Source organism: Myxine glutinosa, chromosome 13, assembly GCF_964187855.1.
Source record: "Myxine glutinosa chromosome 13, kmMyxGlut1.1, whole genome shotgun sequence".
Lineage (NCBI taxonomy): Eukaryota > Metazoa > Chordata > Myxini > Myxiniformes > Myxinidae > Myxine > Myxine glutinosa.
In genome coordinates, this window is record NC_136273.1 from 11411193 (window position 1) to 11433467 (window position 22275).

Here is a 22275-nt window from a genome sequence, read left to right on the forward strand (position 1 = left end):
CGGGATGTTTTTATCTTAATTGTAAACAACTGAAAAATTAAGGTGGGGGCATTGCCCCCCTGGACCCCCCCCCCCCCCAAAATCTGACGTTTTCAAAGTATTTCTGACTTGAAAATCTCAAGAATTCTAGTTTGCAATGGATGTTTGTATTTCATTCATCGTTCCTTTTGTCAATCTTCAGTGTCAAATCCTTCCCTGTCTGTTCCCTCCTCTACTTGTACTTGCCCATATCCTACCAATCCTCTCCCTCACCAGTGTCCCACTCAATGTCCCCTCCCTTCACTCCCTCCTACCCCAATTCCCTCACTACCTGCCCGCTACCCCAATCCACTTTAAAACTCCCCCTCATCCCTCCTTTTCGAAGTTGCCACCTCACACATCCACAAAGCTGCTTTCTCCCCATCCTCCCTCTTCAAACTCATTCATCCACCTCCCCCAATCTTCTACTTCCCTCTGCCCGCTCATCCTGCCCTCTTTCCGAGCTCTTCTGCAATCTCCGACACACTGTCAACTGCTCTCCCCTCTCTTGACTCATCTTACCCAGTTACCCTACCCCTCCCCTCCCCTGTCCTGTATCCGATGCTCCTCCTTCCTATTCATTAACGGTATGGACCTCAAACATCCGGGGCTTTTACTCAAACCTGACTGATCTCTCCATACAGGTTGTTTCTGACAATCCAGACTTGATCTGCTTAACAGAAACTTTCCTCCTTCAAGATGTCTCTGATTCCTTAATATCTCTCCCCTGGTTACTCCCTCCTTCGGTATGATAGACCTGAGCCTCATCATGGTAGCAGAGCTACACTGCACACACAAAAACTCTATTTCTCACTCTCCCTGCACTGCCCTCTCTCCACCCTCACCCTCAGGAGTACCTCTGCCTCCGGCTTCCTCTCCGCTCCCACCTTTTGTTCATATGTGTTGTTACGGATACCGGCCCTAATTATGGTGGTTCTTGTTATCATGGTTGATTCTAGATGATGCTTATTGTGGTTAAAAGGGTTAAAAGCGCTCCTGGTAAAATGTGGCCGGAAATCGGATCGTGACCCGGAAGAGATAAGGAGGGGAGAGAGAAGAAGCAGTGGAAGATCGTAAGCAGACGTTTCTGATTGCAGCTCCGGACCGAGCAGTCAAACGTACAGTACAAGGGAACTTTGCCTCCTTGAAAAGAAGTCCGCGCGATAGGAGATCACCAGATTGCTGCGGAGCCTGTGTAGTCGGGTATCCTCACTGAGGTTGCCGAGTATCCTTACCTCAAAACCCGGGTGCGAGAGAAAGCCGTCCGCTATCTTCGCCACATGCACAACCGGCAGTGACCAGGTTTTTGTGTCGCGTCGGCCGGGCGTTATTCTCCGGTGGCTTTCCGGGGACGGCTGTACAAGACAGTGGCTTTTGGAGGGTTATTGAGGAGACTCGCAGATTGAACCGCAACCGTGTACATACCAGAAATCGGCTTTGGGAGGTTTCCCATTCTACCGCTATCGTGCTGGGGATTGGACCACATGACCTGCGGGTTGGTTCGATCGTCTACGCCTCCACTGATTGGAATCGGAAATTGATTCCACGATCGCTGGAGCGAATCGACGTCGCCTGGGAGGAGTACCGAGACATTGGGGAAAGGGCCGTGAGTTTGGGGGTTAAGGGACTCGATAAGGTGGTGCCACCTGTAGATAGGAATTATATGGTGAAGTGCTGTACTAATTGGGGTCGTGATTCCTGTGTGGGATTTATAATATATTGTGGTTTGATCGTAACCCTTGGTGTGGACTCGTTATTGATTGGCTTGTTTTCAACCAAAGACAACACATCTTTCTGGTGGGGACTTCCTCAGGGTTCGGAGGTTTACCGAGACCAGAGGATAGGGGAGGACCCCATAACAGAAACTGGGGGCTCGTCCAATTGATATTCGTGGGCTCGCAATTGGGTCTGCGTCCGGGATCTGACAATTCCTAAATTTAGTCCGGGAAAGAATTCCCTAATATTCCCAGAATTCCCAAGTTTGGAACTTTTCCCACATTCCCAAATTTTCTCCAAAAACAAAAAGAAAAAAAATATTAATTTTTTTTATTTTTGTGTGAAGGTTAACAGGTGTTAACAGTAGTCACCATGGAGTTTGACACAGGGAAGTTTACAGTGACCCCTAGTGAAGCACAGTTCAGAGCGTTAGTAAAATCGGACCTCTTGAAATTGGCCAAACATTTTAACATGGAGGTCCGAACTAATATGAAGAAGGCAGAGTTGCAGACAGTAGTGATACAATCTATGGTGGGATTAGGAACATGGGAAGAGGTAGCCTGGGAGTGGTTACCAGAAGAGCAAGAAAATTTGGAGCTCCAGAAACTGGAGATGCAATTACAGAGCCAGGAAAGGGAAAAAGCAGAGGAAAGGAAAGCAGAAGAGAGAAGGGAAGAGAAACAAGCAGAGGAAAGGAGAGTGGAGTGAGAACTCTAGGAAAGAGTAAAAGCAGAGGAACGAGGACTCCAGGAAAGATTAAAAGCAGAGGAAAGGAAAGCAGAAGAGAGAAGAGAAGAGAAACAAGCAGAGGAAAGGAGAGTGGAAAGAGAACTCCAGGAAAGGTTAGAGGAAAAAAAAACAGAGGAGAGAAAAGCCGAAAGGGAGTCAAGGGATCGTGAAATGATCCTTCAGCAGGAAATTAAACTCAAGGAGCTGGATGTATGGAAAGAACGGGGAGAGGTACCATTCATGTCGACTGGTTCGACACCTGGTCAGAACACCTGGGATGTAGGCAGACATGTGAGGCTGGTTCCACCCTTCAATAAAAAGGAGGTAGCCAAGTTTTTTCCACACTTTGAGGAAGTTGCTCGACTGTTAAACTGGCCTGAGGAATACTGGTCCATACTGGTGCAAAGTGTTCTGGTGGGTAAAGCTCAAGAGATTTATTCGGCTTTACCGATTGACCAATGTGCAGATTATGAGGTATTGAAGAAAAACATTCTCAAAGCCTATGAATTGGTCCCGGAAGCTTACCGGCAAAAATTCCGGAGTTCAAGGAGGAGGGAGTGTGAGACCCCTGTGGAATTTGCCAGAGTGAAGGAAACCATGTTTGATAGGTGGTGCGATTCAAAAGGAGTGGGGAAAGACTTCGAACTATTGCGACAATTGATCCTGGTGGAGGAATTCCAACAGTGTGTCCACGAGGACATTAAAATACATCTGGAGGAAAGGAAAGTACCAAAGTTGTATGACGCAGCAACCATGGCAGATGACTATGCCTTAACACACAGGATGGGGTTCCACAGAATGAACTCCTCGCCTAGACTTAAACAGGGGAGCTATGGTACGTCGGGGGCAGAGAATGAAAATCCATATGGGCGGCCTCAGGATGAAAATGAGGTCCACTTTGACACCACGACTTCTAGAAATCAGAAGACTGCGGTTCCAAGACAGACCTATCGTCCAGGGGACTCGAGGCAGACCGCCGCCCCCATGCCTTGGCAGACCACGAGGTTCTCCTCCGGGCCTACTTGCACTTTTTGCCATAAACCTGGACACTGGATGTCCAACTGTTATGCTCTGGGAAAGGAAAATCAGGAGTGGAGTTCGACTAGTACAACTCCAAATGCGATGGCCATTGTGATAAATCGCCCTCAAAAGGGTTACCAACCATTTATTTCCGAGGGGTTTGTGTCACTGGATGGAGCCTCGAATAACCGGAGACCGGTTAGGATATTGAGGGACACAGGAGCACATCAGTCTTTAATGCTTGAAGGCATATTGCCATGGTCCGAGGAGACGGCAACTGGGGATAGTGTTCGTTTTCAGGGGATTGGTGACTGTGTTCGTGCTCCACTGCATGTCATCCATTTGGAGTCCGATTTGGTGTCAGGACCGGTCACCGTCGGTTTACAAGCCACGCTTCCTGTAGAGGGAGTATCGGTTGTTATCGGGAATGATTTGGCCGGTGGTCAAGTTTATGGCAACCCGATGGTTGTTAAAAAGCCCAGTAGGGAAAATAACACCACACCAGGTAGGGATGGCGACAAGTTTAGCAAGTTATTTGTAGGTGGACTGAACTTCAAAACAAAGGAAGGTGTTTTGGAGTCTGCCTTCAGCAACTATGGACCGCTTTTGGAAGTGCTGCTGATGAAAGACAGGGAGACACGAAAGTCAAGAGGGTTTGGCTTTGTCACGTTTGAAAACTCAAAGGACGTCAGAGAGGCAGAAAAGGATCTGAATAGCAAGGAGTTGGAGGGTCGGACCATCACAGTAGGGAAGGCATTTCCTAGGGGTCGAGGGGGCTACAGAGGAGGACCACAGAGTAGTAGTGGTGGTGGCCGCAAGCGATATTATTATGGAGGCTTCCATAGTTATGACCGCTCCCGAAGGAAGGATTTTCAGAGCAGGGGCCGAGAAGGAGACCGCCAGTCAGGTGACTACTGTGACCAGTGGTCCAACCATAATTATTAGGAGTCCGGAAAAGTTGAAGCACTGAATGCTGCGGGGCCGCCGAGCCAAGAGTCCTACACAGACTAACCGTGAACGCCACGTTCCTAAAGGCGTCCAGGTAGTGAACTTCCCTGCACGGACTAACCGTGAACTCCACATTCCTAAAGGCGTCCATGTAATGAACTTTCCTCCCCGGACTAACCATGAACTCCACGTTCCTGAAGGCGTCCATGTAGTGAATACTTCCAGGCCTCACCACCCAACCACCACCCAACCACCAGCTTTCAGCTCGGCCTCCCAGGGAAAGTGCTATAGATTTGCTGGCCTTTGGGTTTTGATCACAACCCCTTAACCTTCATTCAAGAGAAACTAGAAGTAAAAATCAGAGGGGCAGGGACAATGACGTTGTTGACGCTTGGTCCAGAGGGAATGAACTTTGGAAAGCTCTGGGGGTGGTGTAAAATTTTGTTGCTTTAATTTTGGGGAAGGTTGAATATTGTTGCCCACGGGGATTGCTGATTTGGGTTGTGAATTTACTTTGGCTTTTTTAAAGAGGGCATGCGAAGAAAGTTTTCGCTGTGTTCAAACTTTCTTTCTTGCGGGGGGTAAGTGTTTCAGACACCGGCCCTAATTATGGTGGTTCTTGTTATCATGGTTGATTCTAGATGATGCTTATTGTGGTTAAAAGGGTTAAAAGCGCTCCAGGTAAAATGTGGCCGGAAATCGGATCGTGACCCAGAAGAGATAAGGAGGGGAGAGAGAAGAAGCAGCGGAAGTTCGTAAGCAGACGTTTCTGATTGCAGCTCCGGACCGAGCAGTCAAACGTACAGTACAAGGGAACTTTGCCTCCTTGAAAAGAAGTCCGCGCGATAGGAGATCGCCGGATTGCTGCGGAGCCTGCGTAGTCGGGTATCCTCACTGAGGTTGCCGAGTATCCTTACCTCCAAACCCGGGTGTGAGAGAAAGCCGTCCGCCATCTTCACCACGCACACAACCGGCAGTGACCAGGTTTTTGTGTCGCATCGGCCGGGCGTTATTCTCCGGTGGCTTGCCGGGGACGGCTGTACAAGACAGTGGCTTTTGGAGGGTTATTGAGGAGACTCGCGGATTGAACTGCAACCGTGTACGTACAAGAAATCGGCTTTGGGAGGTTTCCCATTCTACCGATATCGTGCTGGGGATTGGACCACGTGACCTGCGGGTTGGTTCGATCGTCTACGCCTCCACTGATTGGAATCGGAAGTTGATTCCACGATCGCTGGAGCGAATCGACGTCGCCTGGGAGGAGTACCGAGACATTGGGGAAAGGGCCGTGAGTTTGGGGGTTAAGGGACTCGATAAGGTGGTGCCACCTGTAGATAGGAATTATATGGTGAATTGCTGTACTAATTGGGGTCGTGATTCCTGTGTGGGATTTATAATATATTGTGGTTTGATCGTAACCCTTGGTGTGGACTCGTTATTGATTGGCTTGTTTTCAACCAAGGACAACACATCTTTCTGCCGGGGACTTCCTCGAGGTTCGGAGGTTTACCGAGACCAGAGGATAGGAGAGGACCCCGTAACAGTGTTCTGTACCGTCCACCAAACAGTGTTGACTCCATATACATCTCGCTGTCCGACAACATGGACCAACTTCTATCCACTCATCCCAACTCTCTCTTCCTCATATGTGGCGACTTCAACTGTCATGATGCCAGCTGGCTGGGTGTGGGTACCTCTCTCACCAGTCATGGCACCTCAGCAAAGCTTTTCTGCGACTCATTGGAAATTGACAGAAGACCCGGATCTCAGTCAACGGAGCATCTTCTCTTCTAGACTTGGTTATGACTAGGTTCTCTGCAAATGTCTGTTGTTCTGCTGCTCCAATCGGTTCATCTGACCATTTGCTAAAGTGGACATCTCTCTGGCCATTCTCAGAGAGCCTCCTCAGCGTCAACGTGTCTGGCATTTCACTCTGGCCGACTGGCACGGTCTTCAAGCAGCCAAACAAAACGCTCCTCTAATGGTATCCATGGAAATCTCCACTCAAGGCTCACAAACTTCCTCTCCTGTTGTAGTCTATGTGTGGCTCTCAATGGAATTCTCTCCTCTCCTCTTCCTGTTCAGGCTGGAGTTCCCCAAGGCAGTGTTCTGGGCCCTGTGCTTTTTCTAATCTTCATGAATGATCTCTCCGACTCTCTGGAAAATCCTCTCTATCTCTTTGCTGATGACTTTACTCTCTGTCGCTCCATTCCTCATCCCTCAGATCGGCAGTCTGCAGCCTCCTCACTCTCTGCAGACCTGGACAAAATCACAGACTGGTCAAACAAGTGGAACATGTCTTTCAATCCTGACAAATCTCACAATCTCACTTTGTCTCTCCGAAAAGACCGACTGGACAACCCTCCCATCCACTTTGTGAATAATCCTCTTGAAGAAGTTCTGTCACTCAAGATTTTGGGTCTCACTATCTGCCATGATCTTTCCTGGGAAACCACATTTCCAAGTTGGTCTCCAAGGCCAGTCGCCGACTGGGCATCCTCCGTTGTACGAAGTCCTTCCTTGGCACACCTGAGCTCCTTACCACATACAAGGCTTTCATCCACAGCTCAATGGAATACTGTTCTCCCCTATGGGCCGGTGCTCCTGCCTCACACCTAGCTCGGCTTCACGCTGTTGAAACCAAAGCTTTCAGAATCAATGGAATCTCCCGCGATGAAGCTGATTCCGAGGACCTTTCACTTACTCACCGCAGGCAGGTTGGTGGTCTTTCTGTCTTCTGCCGACTCCTGTCCGGCCTTGGTCCCCCAGCTCTCTCTGTGCTCTGTCGCCCAAATATTCCTACAGGTCGCACGAGATCTACGTGCAACCCTCTTATGGTTGAACTGCGAAAATCAAGACTCTCCGCTCACCTTCACTCCTTCATTCTTCTTTACTCCCACCTCTGGAACAAACTCCCCCACTCCCTTCAATCCCTCTCCTCCCTCCAAGTCTTTAAAACAGCTGTTCACCACCATCTCTATCTTCCCCCATCCAAAACCTTGATCTTTTCTACCCCCGCTCATGTACCCCAGATCCACGTTTTTCAAATTCCGTTTTCTTTCCTGAAAGTCCTTGTAGTGTCCAACTTGTTTATCCCGTGTACTCCGCCCCAGCCCTCACCCTTCCACAGATCTCCCGATGTCCCTGTTCTTTACTGTTGTGCTTCCCTCTCTCTCCCCGTCTTGTCTCCCGCTCCCTTTGTCATATGTTCTATGTGTTAGCTCTTACACGAGCCTTGACTTAGCATACAAAAAAGAAAGAAATTATACGCAGCCATTATACAGGATCAGCTTTATTAGGTGTTTACGAATAGAGCATTCATCAAATTTCTTCACCACCAAAACAGGAAGAGAAAGGAGGAATTGACCAGCTTTGAAAGGTCTCTGATCTCCAATGAGTCTTACACAGAATGGTGAAGAGGCCGTGATCGGGAATCCAAGCACAGATCGGTCTAATCGCTTCTGGGTCTTGGCACAGAGCACCGTGAACTCCTCCCAGCCGCAGGTTCCCAAGCACCATCCTCTGGGTGGGACCAGGGGACTTCACCCCAAGCCACAACTCTGGCTGCAAACACGCCATTCGTGAAACCCCTCCGGTGGGTCGAGTTTGGGGCCGCAGACATTGGGAGGATTCCGATGAAAGAGACTTCTTTGCTGCACTCGCTGTATTTGGCGCTGTCGACACCACTGAGTGTCCATCATGCGACTCTGGGAATTTCGTGGACAAAGTTATGCTCGGATCCGGGAAGAGTGCGAAAGCACTGGCCAGACATTCCAAGACCCTTCCTTTCCCCCTGAAAACGAGTCCCTGGTCGTTTCCAAAGGGTCGACCGAGCAACCTGTGCAGTGGAAACGGCCGTGGGTGAGTTCAACCACTTCGCTTCATCTTGAATTTATGTATTTATATCTAATAATGAAATTATTATTAGGAATGAAGCTTGGAGTCTTTTCGGACATATATACGCACGGACAATCTGGTGCGCATTGTCATGTAGAGACCATATGGCTAGCTATAATCATTACAGGACAGAAAGATGTCCTACAAACGTGACCGACGTATTTCTACTCGGACATTGGTGAGGCATTTTAACCTTTTGACTGAACAGTCACCTCTGTATTAATATAATTGTTTTTATTTAATCGCTCACACCTACGGATGTACACGTAAACCATCGGATGAACACGTAAACCCTCGGATGTACACGTAAACCCTCGGATGTACACGTAAACCCTCGGATGAACACGTAAACCCTCGGATGAACACGTAAACCCTCGGATGTACACGTAAACCCTCGGAAGTACACGTAAACCCTCGGATGTACACGTAAACCCTCGGATGTACACATAAACCCTCGGATGTACACGTAAACCCTCGGATGAACACGTAAACCCTCGGATGAACACGTAAACCCTCGGATGTACACGTAAACCCTCGGAAGTACACGTAAACCCTCGGATGTACGCGTAAACCCTCGGATGTACACGTAAACCCTCGAATGTACACGTAAACCCTCGGATGTACACGTAAACCCTCGGATGTACACGTAAACCCTCGGATGTACACGTAAACCCTCGGATGTACACGTAAACCCTCGGATGTACACAGAAACCCTCGGATGTACACGGAAACCCCCGGATGTACACGTAAACCCTCGGATGTACACGTAAACCCTCGGATGTACACATAAACCCTCGGATGTACACGTAAACCCTCGGATGTACACATAAACCCTCGGATGTACACGTAAACCCTCGGATGTACACGTAAACCCTCGGATGTACACGTAAACCCTCGGATGTACACGTAAACCCTCGGATGTACACATAAACCCTCGGATGTACACGTAAACCCTCGGATGTACACGTAAACCCTCGGATGTACAGGTAAACCCTCGGATGTACACGTAAACCCTCGGATGCACACGTAAACCCTCGGATGTACACGTAAACCCTCGGATGTACACGGAAACCCTTGGATGTACACGTAAACCCTCAGATGTACACGTAAACCCTCGGATGTACACGTAAACCCTCGGATGTACACGTAAATCCTCGGATGTACACCTAAACCCTCATCCAAGGTTGCCGTCTGGTTTCCCACACACTGCCTTTGAAGAACTTTTGTGATGACTAGACTCTAAAATAACAAACAGCCTTTTGACCAATCGTATCACCGGTCTGGATCAAGATGGTTGGCATTCCACATGTAACCGCACTGCAGCGAGAATCGCATGTAAGTTACCCGTAACTATGCTTCGTTAGGAATACTGGATCAACTGTAGTGGAAGTCTGGATATATAAGAGAAATAGACATGAGGACAGTTTCTGGGTGATGGAACAACAACAATAATACCAATCCCATACATTCATTGTAGTTTTATCTATTTTGCCACTTTGATGGTATCTATCTATAATTCCAGTAATCTCTGTGTGTGTGTGTGTGTGTGTGTGTGTGTGTGTGTGTGTGTGTGTGTGTGTGTGTGTGTATGTGTGTATGTCTGTGTGTTTGTCTGTGACCGCTGTTTCTCGACAACCACGGGTCCGATATACTTGAAACTTGCCAGGTATATTGCTGGGGACCCGAGGATGTGCCTTTTCAAGGTTTGAAATTAATCGGACAAGTAGTTACCGAGCTATGGCGATTTAGCCGTTCGCCGTTCGCTTTGGCGTTGCGAATGGACCAAACCATTTCATGTAAATAGAGGGGGGGGGGGGTTCTGTGGTCGTTGCGAATGGACCAAACCATTTGATGTAAATAGAGGGGGGGGGGGGGGGGATTGTCACCGTACTCGCAAGCCGTTCGCTTTGCCTTTGGCTTTGCGAATGGACCAAACCATTCCATGTAAATAGAGGGGGGGGGGGGGGGGGGATATAATTTTAGATATATATATAGTACGGGCATGCCCTAGTCTATCTATAATTCCAGTAATCTCTGTGTGTGTGTGTGTATGTGTGTGTGTCTGTGACCGCTGTTTCTCGACAACCACGGGTCCGATATACTTGAAACTTGCCAGGTATATTGCTGGGGACCTGAGGATGTGCCTTTTCAAGGTTTCATATTAATCGGAGAAGTACTTACCGAGCTATGTCCAAAAAACGATTCAACCAATCAGAGAGCAGCGAGCTATCACGTGTGCCGAACGTGGCGAACAGACTCTGCCTTGGACGGCACATTTGAGAGCGTATTCATTTATTTCCCGTCGGCAAACTATGTTGGCGCTATGTTGGCGTTAAACTATGTTTTAAAACTAATTAAAACTAATTTGCGATTCTTTCACTTTCCTGCGCGTTTGTGCACGCTATGGCGATTTCTTTACCAAACTCCGCAAGCCGTTAGCTTTGGACCAAACCATTTCATGTAAATAGAGGGGGGGGATTGTCACCGTACTCGCAAGCCGTTCGCTTTGGACCAAACCATTTCATGTAAATAGAGGGGAGGGATTGTCACCGTACTCGCAAGCCGTTCGCTTTGGACCAAACCATTTCATGTAAATAGAGGGGGGGGGATTGTCACCGTACTCGCAAGCCGTTCGCTTTGGCTTTGCGAATGGACCAAACGATTTCATGTAAATAGAGGGGGGGGGGGGGGGGATATAATTTTAGATATATATATAGTACGGGCATGCCCTAGTTTTATTAAATTGAGGAGAGAACTTCGGGAGGAATCCTTTCCTGGTGTTGTAAGCTGGGCCTGTTCTGAACTCATCTTATGTATATATTGCTACGGTTTTGAGATGTGTACAGTGAGCTCAATAAAGGTTAAAGGTTGCCCCCCATAGATAGTCACACAAGCAACATGTAGCCTCGTTTGTAGTATAGTTATGTCTTAGTATGTGTGAGAGTAGGCCCCTTCCAGTGTTAATTTTGCGTTGTGTAAAGACAGGAGAATAGGTCCTACTTCGGCAAACCATTCCACCTCTGTGGGCGCAATCCAGTTTGTTAAGCATTGGTTGTTCATTATTCGAGCTAACACGAGGTAGGCCTAAAAAGGTGGGGCCGGCGTTGAGGTCGGGAGCGGCAGAGGCGATGACGGTAAGCATGAGCCACCAATCAGAGCTCCGAGGTGGTTGCGTCAGAGGGCGTGGTGAGAAGGGTCTGGTGAGTTCCAGAAGGCTCGCAGGGAGGGCCTATATAACCCGATGCGCAAAGCCCTCAACAGGACTGGCAGAGGACTGCAGCGTTGTGAAGGACTTGCCTGGGGAAGAGCACTTGCAGAGGAGAGGGAGAGGACTTGCATCACTCGCACTGTATGAACTTGACTATCGCTAGAGATACGCGGCGCAGCCAGGGCATTTATAACTTGCGCGTTTCAGGTAAGCGAGTGAACAAAGCTGCGTAACCACCCTTCGCCATAAAAGCCGTCCCGCCTTTGCCATAAAAGCCCTTCCTGCCGTTCGCCCCGATATTTTGCCTTTACTCAAGAGACGCGCGACGTGGCCTTGTCTTCGTCGATCACCATCTTCGCGGACGTGCCGGGGACCGTGGAGAGCTGAACGAGAACCATCCTGGGACGCGCTTGGGAACACCTGACCATCTGCAATACCCCGTGTGAGTGTGAGTCAGACGGGCCCGTTGTCTTTGGGAATTAAGAATAAGACTGTATAAGGATTTCCCTGTGTCTCTTCGTCCTGAACTGTATATACGTGTGATAATCATTAAACCTATCTGTTCTTCCTTTCTTCTGAATTCGATCGTTCCCGTCATTTCTCCATTGACTAAGTGTGGCACGAATAAGATCTGCTCCAATCGGGTTCCACTATCTATAACTGCGCGGATCACGTGTACGCAAACCGCTCGGCGTATTCCAACCTCACGTGGTTCGTGCGAGGCTTGTTTCCTCGCTTCCATGGCAGTGCGAGTACTTAGGTACGAGCGAGAATTTGGTCCCGAAACTCTATTTGGCGCTGTCCGGAAGGGGCGTAATAGGTCTCGGTTCGCGCCAGGCCAGTAAAGACAAGGGGATGAATCCCCCCTTGATAAGGGGAGAAGGCCGGCGAGAGAACCGCAACAATATGTATATATACATATATATGTAAATTATCTTGTACCTCATTCATAAACTGATGTTTGTGGACAGACAGACAAAGTGAACCCACTGTTAATAATCCCGCTTTTCACTTTGCGTGCTCGGGGTAATAATACGACGAGTTCCCTTCCAAAGAACTTCGATGCAGGAGGAGGCCATTCATGCCATCCAAGCCTGTACTATTATTGCCAACCTATGGCTACTTGTCCATGCTCCTTTTTAAATTCAGAGCGTAAAGCAAGGAATTTTCAAGTCTTTGGTATGACTCGGCCGGTGTTCGAACCACCAACCTCCCAGACTCAGGGCGGACGCCTTAACAGACACCCTTCCTCTGCGGTGGGGCTTTTTGCAGTGTGAACAGGTTGTTGTTGTTGTTGTTGTTGTTGTATATTCCCAGACAGTTCATTTGAACAAGCCTGTGGCACAGAGAGAGCCGATGGATCTCGCAGGAACGATCCAGGGATCCCACACATGCAGGATGTTGTTCCCCCGCCTTCACGAAGTCAGGGCCATGACAGAGTTAGAGAGAGAGAGAGAGAGAGAGAGAGAGAGAGAGAGAGAGAGAGAGAGAGAGAGAGAGAGAGAGAGAAAGAGAAAAAGAAAGAAAGCAGAAAAGGAAAGAAAGAGAAAGAGAAAAGAGGAGACAGGGATAAGAGGGGAAGCGTTGGTCCATGTGGACTGGTCGCCACGCTGATTGTGACTGCGCTGCCCTGACAAATCCGGGCAGCAGGTAAGGATGGGGAAGAAGATTGGTTCCTGGACTTGCGTTGGGGAGTACAACCCCTGGACTTGAATAGGGGCATCCCCGGTAGTTGTAGCGTGAACAGGTAGACCCTATTGTTGGGCATTTCCACCGTTTCCATGGGTGTTACCACAATTTGGGAAGAATTTACTGGGTTCGGCTACCAAAGGTTGCTTGCTGGTGAAATTTTATTTGAAATAGACCAATGAAATCTTTGCTTTTCACTCTTCAAATGGGCTGCATTTGTTAGACACAGAGGAGACTCAGGTGTGTTCATCACGCACAATGCGTACCTGACTCTGTGAGGGCTCATACTGCTGGCCTATCTCCCACGCCTTTGTTTGGGACAGATCTTGAACCCTGTCTAGAAGTCTCTTTTAAACTTTCTGTTCATGAATACACCTGACAACATTATCAATTGAAATGTTATCAGGATTTTCATCATCCAGGAGAATGAGATTTGTGTCTTCAACAAAATTGCCGAAAGACTCATTGCTGTCTTGCTTGTGTTGTTTCAACCTGTGTCGAGACATCCAATTGTTCTTTCGTGAGCGGACATAACCTTCAAATGTATCAAGAACTTTTTCTGGTTCATCTTTCTCACCTATATCGCAGGTCAGAAATGTATCTGCCCTCCTGTCCGATCCATGTTTCCAGCCAACTGGGTTTATTTTCTTTGTCTCCCAACTGGGTCAAGGGCCCGGCGAACAAGAATCCCACGTGGTTCTTGAAAACTTGTAAATCAGAGCGCGAATCCGCAACATCCCAATCAATGACCAAGTGATCAAAGTTGATGTTCACCATAGTTCACGGAGAAGGTTTGCAGATTCATCGACGGGGCATGAACCCCATGGGGCATGAACAGAGGGTCAAATCCACAAAAGTGTTACACATGTCATGCATCTCCCAATGTTGATTACAAAGGTTCATTAAAAACATGACCTTTTGACCCCTCCTCAGGGGACGGGGCCAAAATGACACCTGCTCTTGCACCTTCTTGCCATGTGATGATCATAACTACCGGGTTTGGTGAATTTCTGCACAACCGTTTAGGAGGGGATTGCGTGACGGACGGGCAGATGACGATTGGCTGATGACACTCTCAATGACATTGCATTCACGTTAAATTCATCACAAATATTACGAAAAGAAAGAAAAGTGAGGAGGTTAGGGAAGTGTGAGAGGAGTGGGGAGAAAAGGGAATGAGGTTTGAAAGGATGACTGAAGGGGTGGGGATGGAAAATGCTTGGTTGACGTTTATACGCGGGGTGGGGATTAAACATTCGACTCATACCTTTAGCTCCTTTGATCTCATTAACTTGAAATAGGTGTAAAGCAGGAAAGGCTTAGCACTCGCAAAATAGCTGGGCTGTCTATCTAAGGGTTGGGCCTGGTTTGGGGCCTGGTTTTGTGCCTGGCGTTGGGCCTAGTGTTGGGCCTAGTGTTGCTCAATGGTTAAGCTGAGAGGCTTAAGATCTCAGGATTGTACATTGAAGCCCCTGTCAATCACCAGGTGGGTTGACTCAGCCTGTCATCCTCCCGAGGTCGGCAAAATGAGTACCAGCTTACTGGGACGAATGAGCCATTCGAGTATCCTGCGTCGGAGTGGCGACGCCTCCAGGATTGCGCCCAATAGCCTAGAAAACTGCTTCGGCAGCCCTATGCATCTGAAGATGTAAAAGGAGTGGTCCTCTTCTTCTATCCTGGGTTGAATGTCGGCCTAGCTATATGAACTCCCACCCCGGTGTTCCGCAGGCAGGGCAATCCATCAGTGTGTGCCATCCTTCAGATGGACGTCAAGCTCGGTGTCCCGTATGATAGAACTAGTTACCCTACGCGTGCGAAGCGAAAAGTGTTGTTTAGCTTTTGGGTTTATACAAGTACCCGCACCAACTTCTCAACTTCTCACAATGTTGCTCCTTCATTTTTCCATTTCTATTTTTGTTTTATCCTCTTCTGTTTTCACTCTTCCATGAATCTCAGACCCGCGTATAAAAAGTTTGCCCACAGAACGCATGATTATTTATAAACTGGCACACACAGTGCTTTCTGGCCTTGTTACCCAATGAGAAAATGTTCGCTTCAGCTTCCGACACATCATGGTTGGGGTCGACTTGCTGAACAACATTGTAATAATACCGCCTCAAATGATGAAGATGGGGGTTGGATGGGGATTTTTAGAGTTGGGTGGGTATGTTAGAGAGGGTCTGGGACTCTGGGTGGGGTGACAAGGTTAGGGTGGGATATAGGTATTTTAAATATGATGGGGTGCATTATGGGGATGTTAAAAATGGTGGGGCAATGGCCCCATGCTAGGTTAATGTTAGGCCGATGGACAAAACAACGTTACCGTGAAATGGGGTGAATAGGGACACAAACTGAAAAAAAGCTCGGAAACTTTTTTTCGCTGAAAATTGATAACCATACTGATTTGTTGATATTTGGGTTGAAAGTGTTCTCTTGTTTTTTTTAAAAGCAACTTATAGTCCCTATTAACCCCATATATGGGTTAAATAGGAATAAATAGGATTTTTATGGATGTCCCTATTTTATGGCTAGTCCCGTTTTACGGGTGAATAGGGACAGTCACTAATACAAAATAATAATAATCAAGAAATAGGGACAGTTTGGAGAAACTTTTTATCCCATATTTTTTTCCATTGGCACCATGGTTTATATTATGGGTGCGTATTATGTGCATCCATCTGAGCTATCAATTTAGCAATACGTTGGAAACTCAGGATTGTTTCTTGATTATTATTTTTTGTATTAGTGACTGTCCCTATTAATCCGTAAAACGGGGTGAATAGGGACAGCCATAAAAATCCTATTTATTCCTATTTAACTCATATATGGGGTTAATAGGGACTATAAGTTGCTTTTTAAAAAAACAAGAGAACACTTTCAACCCAAATATCAACAAATCAGTATGGTTATCAATTTTCAGCGAAAAAAGTTTCCGAACTTTTTTTCAGTTTGTGTCCCTATTCACCTTGCTGTCCCTAGTCACCCCATTTCACGGTAACCCGTCAGTGTGTTACCTGGAGCAGCTATACAAGGCAGCTTCAAATTCCCAATTACTTGCATCACATGGTAAATACATCACGTGTTATCACTTGATGTAACACATAGTTTGTTATTGAATTTGCGTGGAAGGAATTCGGCCAAGCATATCCCTCCCACATTCGGGGTCATGACCCCAGTACATGATGTGCTGCATGTCCGGCCCTGTAAGCATTATTATTCCCACTTGTACAACCTTGGCTGGTTCCTCCAGCCAGGAAAGGGTTTTTTGGGCATGTTTTGAACACAACATTTAAAGTCTGGCTTTCATCAAGTTGTCCAAATAAAATAAATTATTAGTTGTGACCACATTCCGTAATGATGAAATATGGAAATATGGAGTCAATGGGTCATCCTATTATTTTATATCAAGGGAATAGGAAAGCTTGTTGCATAATATTCTCTGAATTTGTACTTTTGCTTCTTTCATTCAGTCTGTACATCTTAATCCCTGTCGTATCCACTGTGCATCTCCTAATTACCCAGCACGCAATGCGACAAGCGCGGGTAAGCAATTGGTTCACTTCTGACTGTTCGTCTGCAAACGTCAGTTTTAGAAATTGAGGAACAACTTGATTTCAATTGAATGTTATATTTTGAATAAAAATTGGAACAAGAGTGGGAAATCTCTTGTTCATGCATCAGTTTAAACTGCAGTTTGACGGTACTTTGGCTCTGAATGTGTCCCGATCGCGCATGCGTAGAGAGGAGTGAGATAGGTTTTTACTGTCTGTCTGTGTGGACAATCAAACAAAATTGATAATAACTCCAAACAGGAAGTTTACTGTGTTTAAGGACGTCATAAAGCACACAAATAACAGGCATGAAGAACTACTGTAACGTTTTTATATACGGCGGTGTAAAAGGCGCTGCAGCAATGGTGGTAAAATCCAGAACTAATTTTTTAATGACCTTTACAATCTTTATTTTATTTAAATGTAATCTTATACCGGAAAACTGTAGAACACAAATTTCCTTCTAACCGCTTCCAAAAAACCTCTGGTTTAGCAGTACTCGGACATGTTAAATAAGGTGGTGTATAAGACTGCATCAACAGTGTTAAACTTCCGGAATTTTTTGATACAACATTTAAAATTAATATTTTATTTCAATTTAATTATATACTTGAACACTTTGTGGAGTAAGGTGTTGTATGAACGTTCTAGTTCATATTATTAATTAAAGGTGATCGGACCTGGCTCCTCGCCTGGTGTTGGCTTAGCCGTTAGGATGCCGCCTCGGGATCCTAGGATCCTGGGTTCGAATCCCGGTCGATCGCTGAATTAACGCCATGGGCGTTGACTCAGCCTGTCATCCCTCCGAGGTCGGCAAATTGAGTACCAGTTCACTGGTAATTCCCTGTGTGTCACAAGAGGCGACTAACAGGGTTGGCGGCAGGAAGAGCATCCGGCCGTAAAACATTGCTTCAAACAGGGACCATGGCGCTCCAAAAGGCCGAGCCCTGCTCTGCGGGGGAAAATGGCCTCTAAAGGCGGTTCTTTTTTTTCTGGACCCGGGTCCTGATAGAAAAGAAGAGGGGAGTTTGGACAGCGCCAAAGTTCCTAGCGAGCGTATCCTTGTATTTATTATCCATCGTAGTCATATGTCGGTTAAAAAAACCCCCCAAATTTTTGCTGTAGGACAAATTTATGCTGTAGGACAAATGTAATCATATTCTGTTCGACATAATTTACACAATACACGTGTTACAATACTGTATTTGATTTGAGAAGTTCAGTGAAACAAGTTCAGCAAATAATGGGCCTTTGGTCCAAAACTATCAGTGAATTTCACACCAGCAGAGAGTTCAAGAAGATTCCAAAATATTTCAATATCAAAAACATCGTTGTGCAGTTTTTTACATCAGACTCTCCGAGTACGAAATGTAAATCAAAAGCAATAGTATTATTAATTTGTCTGTTCATAATCTGAAATGAAATACATTTTCCCCTCATTTTTGTGAGCCAAGTTGCCTTTGACACCAAAGAATGATTGATCACTCCAGAGGAAATGTGATCACAATGCTTGGTTAGGCATGGCTTTCGTTATAATCCTTCACTAGAAAGAGATCACTTTCATTTTTCCTTCCTCCTTCATTCACAAGCTTTGTTTTCGTTATAATTTTGGGAGATTAACCTTCATTTTTACCTGCGCCACCAAAGGTAGATGGAGGTTATGTTTTCACCCCTGTCTGTCTGTTTCTTTGTGAACAAAATATGTGAAAAAGTTGTGGACGGATTCGGACGAAATTTGGCAGAGATGCAGTGCATGTGACGAGGACGAAATGATTAGATTTTGGTGAAGATCCCGATCCGTAACCGGATAGTAGAATTTTTAAAAGTGATTCTTCACCATTGGAAGATCGGGCCAAAAACGATACATATCAGGATCTCTCAAAAACCTGCGGACGGATTTGCATGAAACTTAGTGGACCGGTTGTGTGTGTGACAAGGACGAAATGATTAGATTTTGGTGAAGATCCCGATCCGTAACCGGATAGTAGAATTTTTTTAAGTGATTCTTCACTATTGGAAGATCGGGCCAAAAACGATACATATCAGGATCTCTCAAAAACCTGCGGACGGATTTGCATGAAACTTAGTGGACCGGTTGTGTGTGTGACAAGGACGAAATGATTAGATTTTGGTGAAGATCCCGATCCGTAACCGGATAGTAGAATTTTTTAAAGTGATTCTTCACCATTGGAAGATCGGGCCAAAAACGATACATATCAGGATCTCTCAAAAACCTGCGGACGGATTTGCATGAAACTTAGTGGACCGGTTGTGTGTGTGACAAGGACGAAATGATTAGATTTTGGTGAAGATCCCGATCCGTAACCGGATAGTAGAATTTTTAAAAGTGATTCTTCACTATTGGAAGATCGGGCCAAAAACGATACATATCAGGATCTCTCAAAAACCTGCGGACGGATTTGCATGAAACTTAGTGGACCGGTTGTGTGTGTGACAAGGACGAAATGATTAGATTTTGGTGAAGATCCCGATCCGTAACCGGATAGTAGAATTTTTTAAAGTGATTCTTCACCATTGGAAGATCGGGCCAAAAACGATACATATCAGGATCTCTCAAAAACCTGCGGACGGATTTGCATGAAACTTAGTGGACCGGTTGTGTGTGTGACAAGGACGAAATGATTAGATTTTGGTGAAGATCCCGATCTGTAACCGGATAGTAGAATTTTTTAAAGTGATTCTTCACTATTGGAAGATCGGGCCAAAAACGATACATATCAGGATCTCTCAAAAACCTGCGGACGGATTTGCATGAAACTTAGTGGACCGGTTGTGTGTGTGACAAGGACGAAATGATTAGATTTTGGTGAAGATCCCGATCCGTAACCGGATAGTAGAATTTTTAAAAGTGATTCTTCACTATTGGAAGATCGGGCCAAAAACGATACATATCAGGATCTCTCAAAAACCTGCGGACGGATTTGCATGAAACTTAGTGGACCGGTTGTGTGTGTGACAAGGACGAAATGATTAGATTTTGGTGAAGATCCCGATCTGTAACCGGATAGTAGAATTTTTTAAAGTGATTCTTCACTATTGGAAGATCGGGCCAAAAACGATACATATCAGGATCTCTCAAAAACCTGCGGACGGATTTGCATGAAACTTAGTGGACCGGTTGTGTGTGTGACAAGGACGAAATGATTAGATTTTGGTGAAGATCCCGATCCGTAACCGGATAGTAGAATTTTTTAAAGTGATTCTTCACTATTGGAAGATCGGGCCAAAAACGATACATATCAGGATCTCTCAAAAACCTGCGGACGGATTTGCATGAAACTTAGTGGACCGGTTGTGTGTGTGACAAGGACGAAATGATTAGATTTTGGTGAAGATCCCGATCCGTAACCGGATAGTAGAATTTTTTAAAGTGATTCTTCACCATTGGAAGATCGGGCCAAAAACGATACATATCAGGATCTCTCAAAAACCTGCGGACGGATTTGCATGAAACTTAGTGGACCGGTTGTGTGTGTGACAAGGACGAAATGATTAGATTTTGGTGAAGATCCCGATCCGTAACCGGATAGTAGAATTTTTTAAAGTGATTCTTCACCATTGGAAGATCGGGCCAAAAACGATACATATCAGGATCTCTCAAAAACCTGCGGACGGATTTGCATGAAACTTAGTGGACCGGTTGTGTGTGTGACAAGGACGAAATGATTAGATTTTGGTGAAGATCCCGATCCGTAACCGGATAGTAGAATTTTTTAAAGTGATTCTTCACTATTGGAAGATCGGGCCAAAAACGATACATATCAGGATCTCTCAAAAACCTGCGGACGGATTTGCATGAAACTTAGTGGACCGGTTGTGTGTGTGACAAGGACGAAATGATTAGATTTTGGTGAAGATCCCGATCCGTAACCGGATAGTAGAATTTTTTTAAGTGATTCTTCACTATTGGAAGATCGGGCCAAAAACGATACATATCAGGATCTCTCAAAAACCTGCGGACGGATTTGCATGAAACTTAGTGGACCGGTTGTGTGTGTGACAAGGACGAAATGATTAGATTTTGGTGAAGATCCCGATCCGTAACCGGATAGTAGAATTTTTAAAAGTGATTCTTCACCATTGGAAGATCGGGCCAAAAACGATACATATCAGGATCTCTCAAAAACCTGCGGACGGATTTGCATGAAACTTAGTGGACCGGTTGTGTGTGTGACAAGGACGAAATGATTAGATTTTGGTGAAGATCCCGATCCGTAACCGGATAGTAGAATTTTTTAAAGTGATTCTTCACCATTGGAAGATCGGGCCAAAAACGATACATATCAGGATCTCTCAAAAACCTGCGGACGGATTTGCATGAAACTTAGTGGACCGGTTGTGTGTGTGACAAGGACGAAATGATTAGATTTTGGGTGAAGATCCCGATCCGTAACCGGATAGTAGAATTTTTTAAAGTGATTCTTCACCATTGGAAGATCGGGCCAAAAACGATACATATCAGGATCTCTCAAAAACCTGCGGACGGATTTGCATGAAACTTAGTGGACCGGTTGTGTGTGTGACAAGGACGAAATGATTAGATTTTGGTGAAGATCCCGATCCGTAACCGGATAGTAGAATTTTTTAAAGTGATTCTTCACTATTGGAAGATCGGGCCAAAAACGATACATATCAGGATCTCTCAAAAACCTGCGGACGGATTTGCATGAAACTTAGTGGACCGGTTGTGTGTGTGACAAGGACGAAATGATTAGATTTTGGTGAAGATCCCGATCCGTAACCGGATAGTAGAATTTTTTAAAGTGATTCTTCACTATTGGAAGATCGGGCCAAAAACGATACATATCAGGATCTCTCAAAAACCTGCGGACGGATTTGCATGAAACTTAGTGGACCGGTTGTGTGTGTGACAAGGACGAAATGATTAGATTTTGGTGAAGATCCCGATCCGTAACCGGATAGTAGAATTTTTAAAAGTGATTCTTCACCATTGGAAGATCGGGCCAAAAACGATACATATCAGGATCTCTCAAAAACCTGCGGACGGATTTGCATGAAACTTAGTGGACCGGTTGTGTGTGTGACAAGGACGAAATGATTAGATTTTGGTGAAGATCCCGATCCGTAACCGGATAGTAGAATTTTTTAAAGTGATTCTTCACCATTGGAAGATCGGGCCAAAAACGATACATATCAGGATCTCTCAAAAACATGCGGACGGATTTGTATGAAACTTAGTGGACCGGTTGTGTGTGTGACAAGGACGAAATGATTAGATTTTGGTGAAGATCCCGATCCGTAACCGGATAGTAGAATTTTTTAAAGTGATTCTTCACCATTGGAAGATTGGGCCAAAAACGATACATAGCAGGATCTCTCAAAAACCTGCGGACGGATTTGGATGAAACTTGGTGGACCGGTTGTGTTTGTGAAAAAGACGAATCGTTTAAATTTTGGTGGAGATCTGAATATGGATTCGGATACGAGAATTATTTAATTTTTTTCAAATTATATTCT

General features: G+C 45.9%; 1 protein-coding gene across 1 annotated transcript in view; it reads left to right on the forward strand.

Moving 5' to 3' along the window:
* Positions 1-7975: 7975 nt before the first annotated feature.
* LOC137438597 (calpain-5) overlaps positions 7976-22275 on the forward strand; it is a 77149-nt gene continuing 62849 nt past the window's right edge. The window contains exon 1 of the mRNA XM_068133778.2: positions 7976-8292. Coding sequence (XP_067989879.2) covers positions 8131-8292 — 162 coding nt within the window. The 5' untranslated portion in view covers positions 7976-8130. The remainder of the gene's footprint in view (positions 8293-22275) is intronic.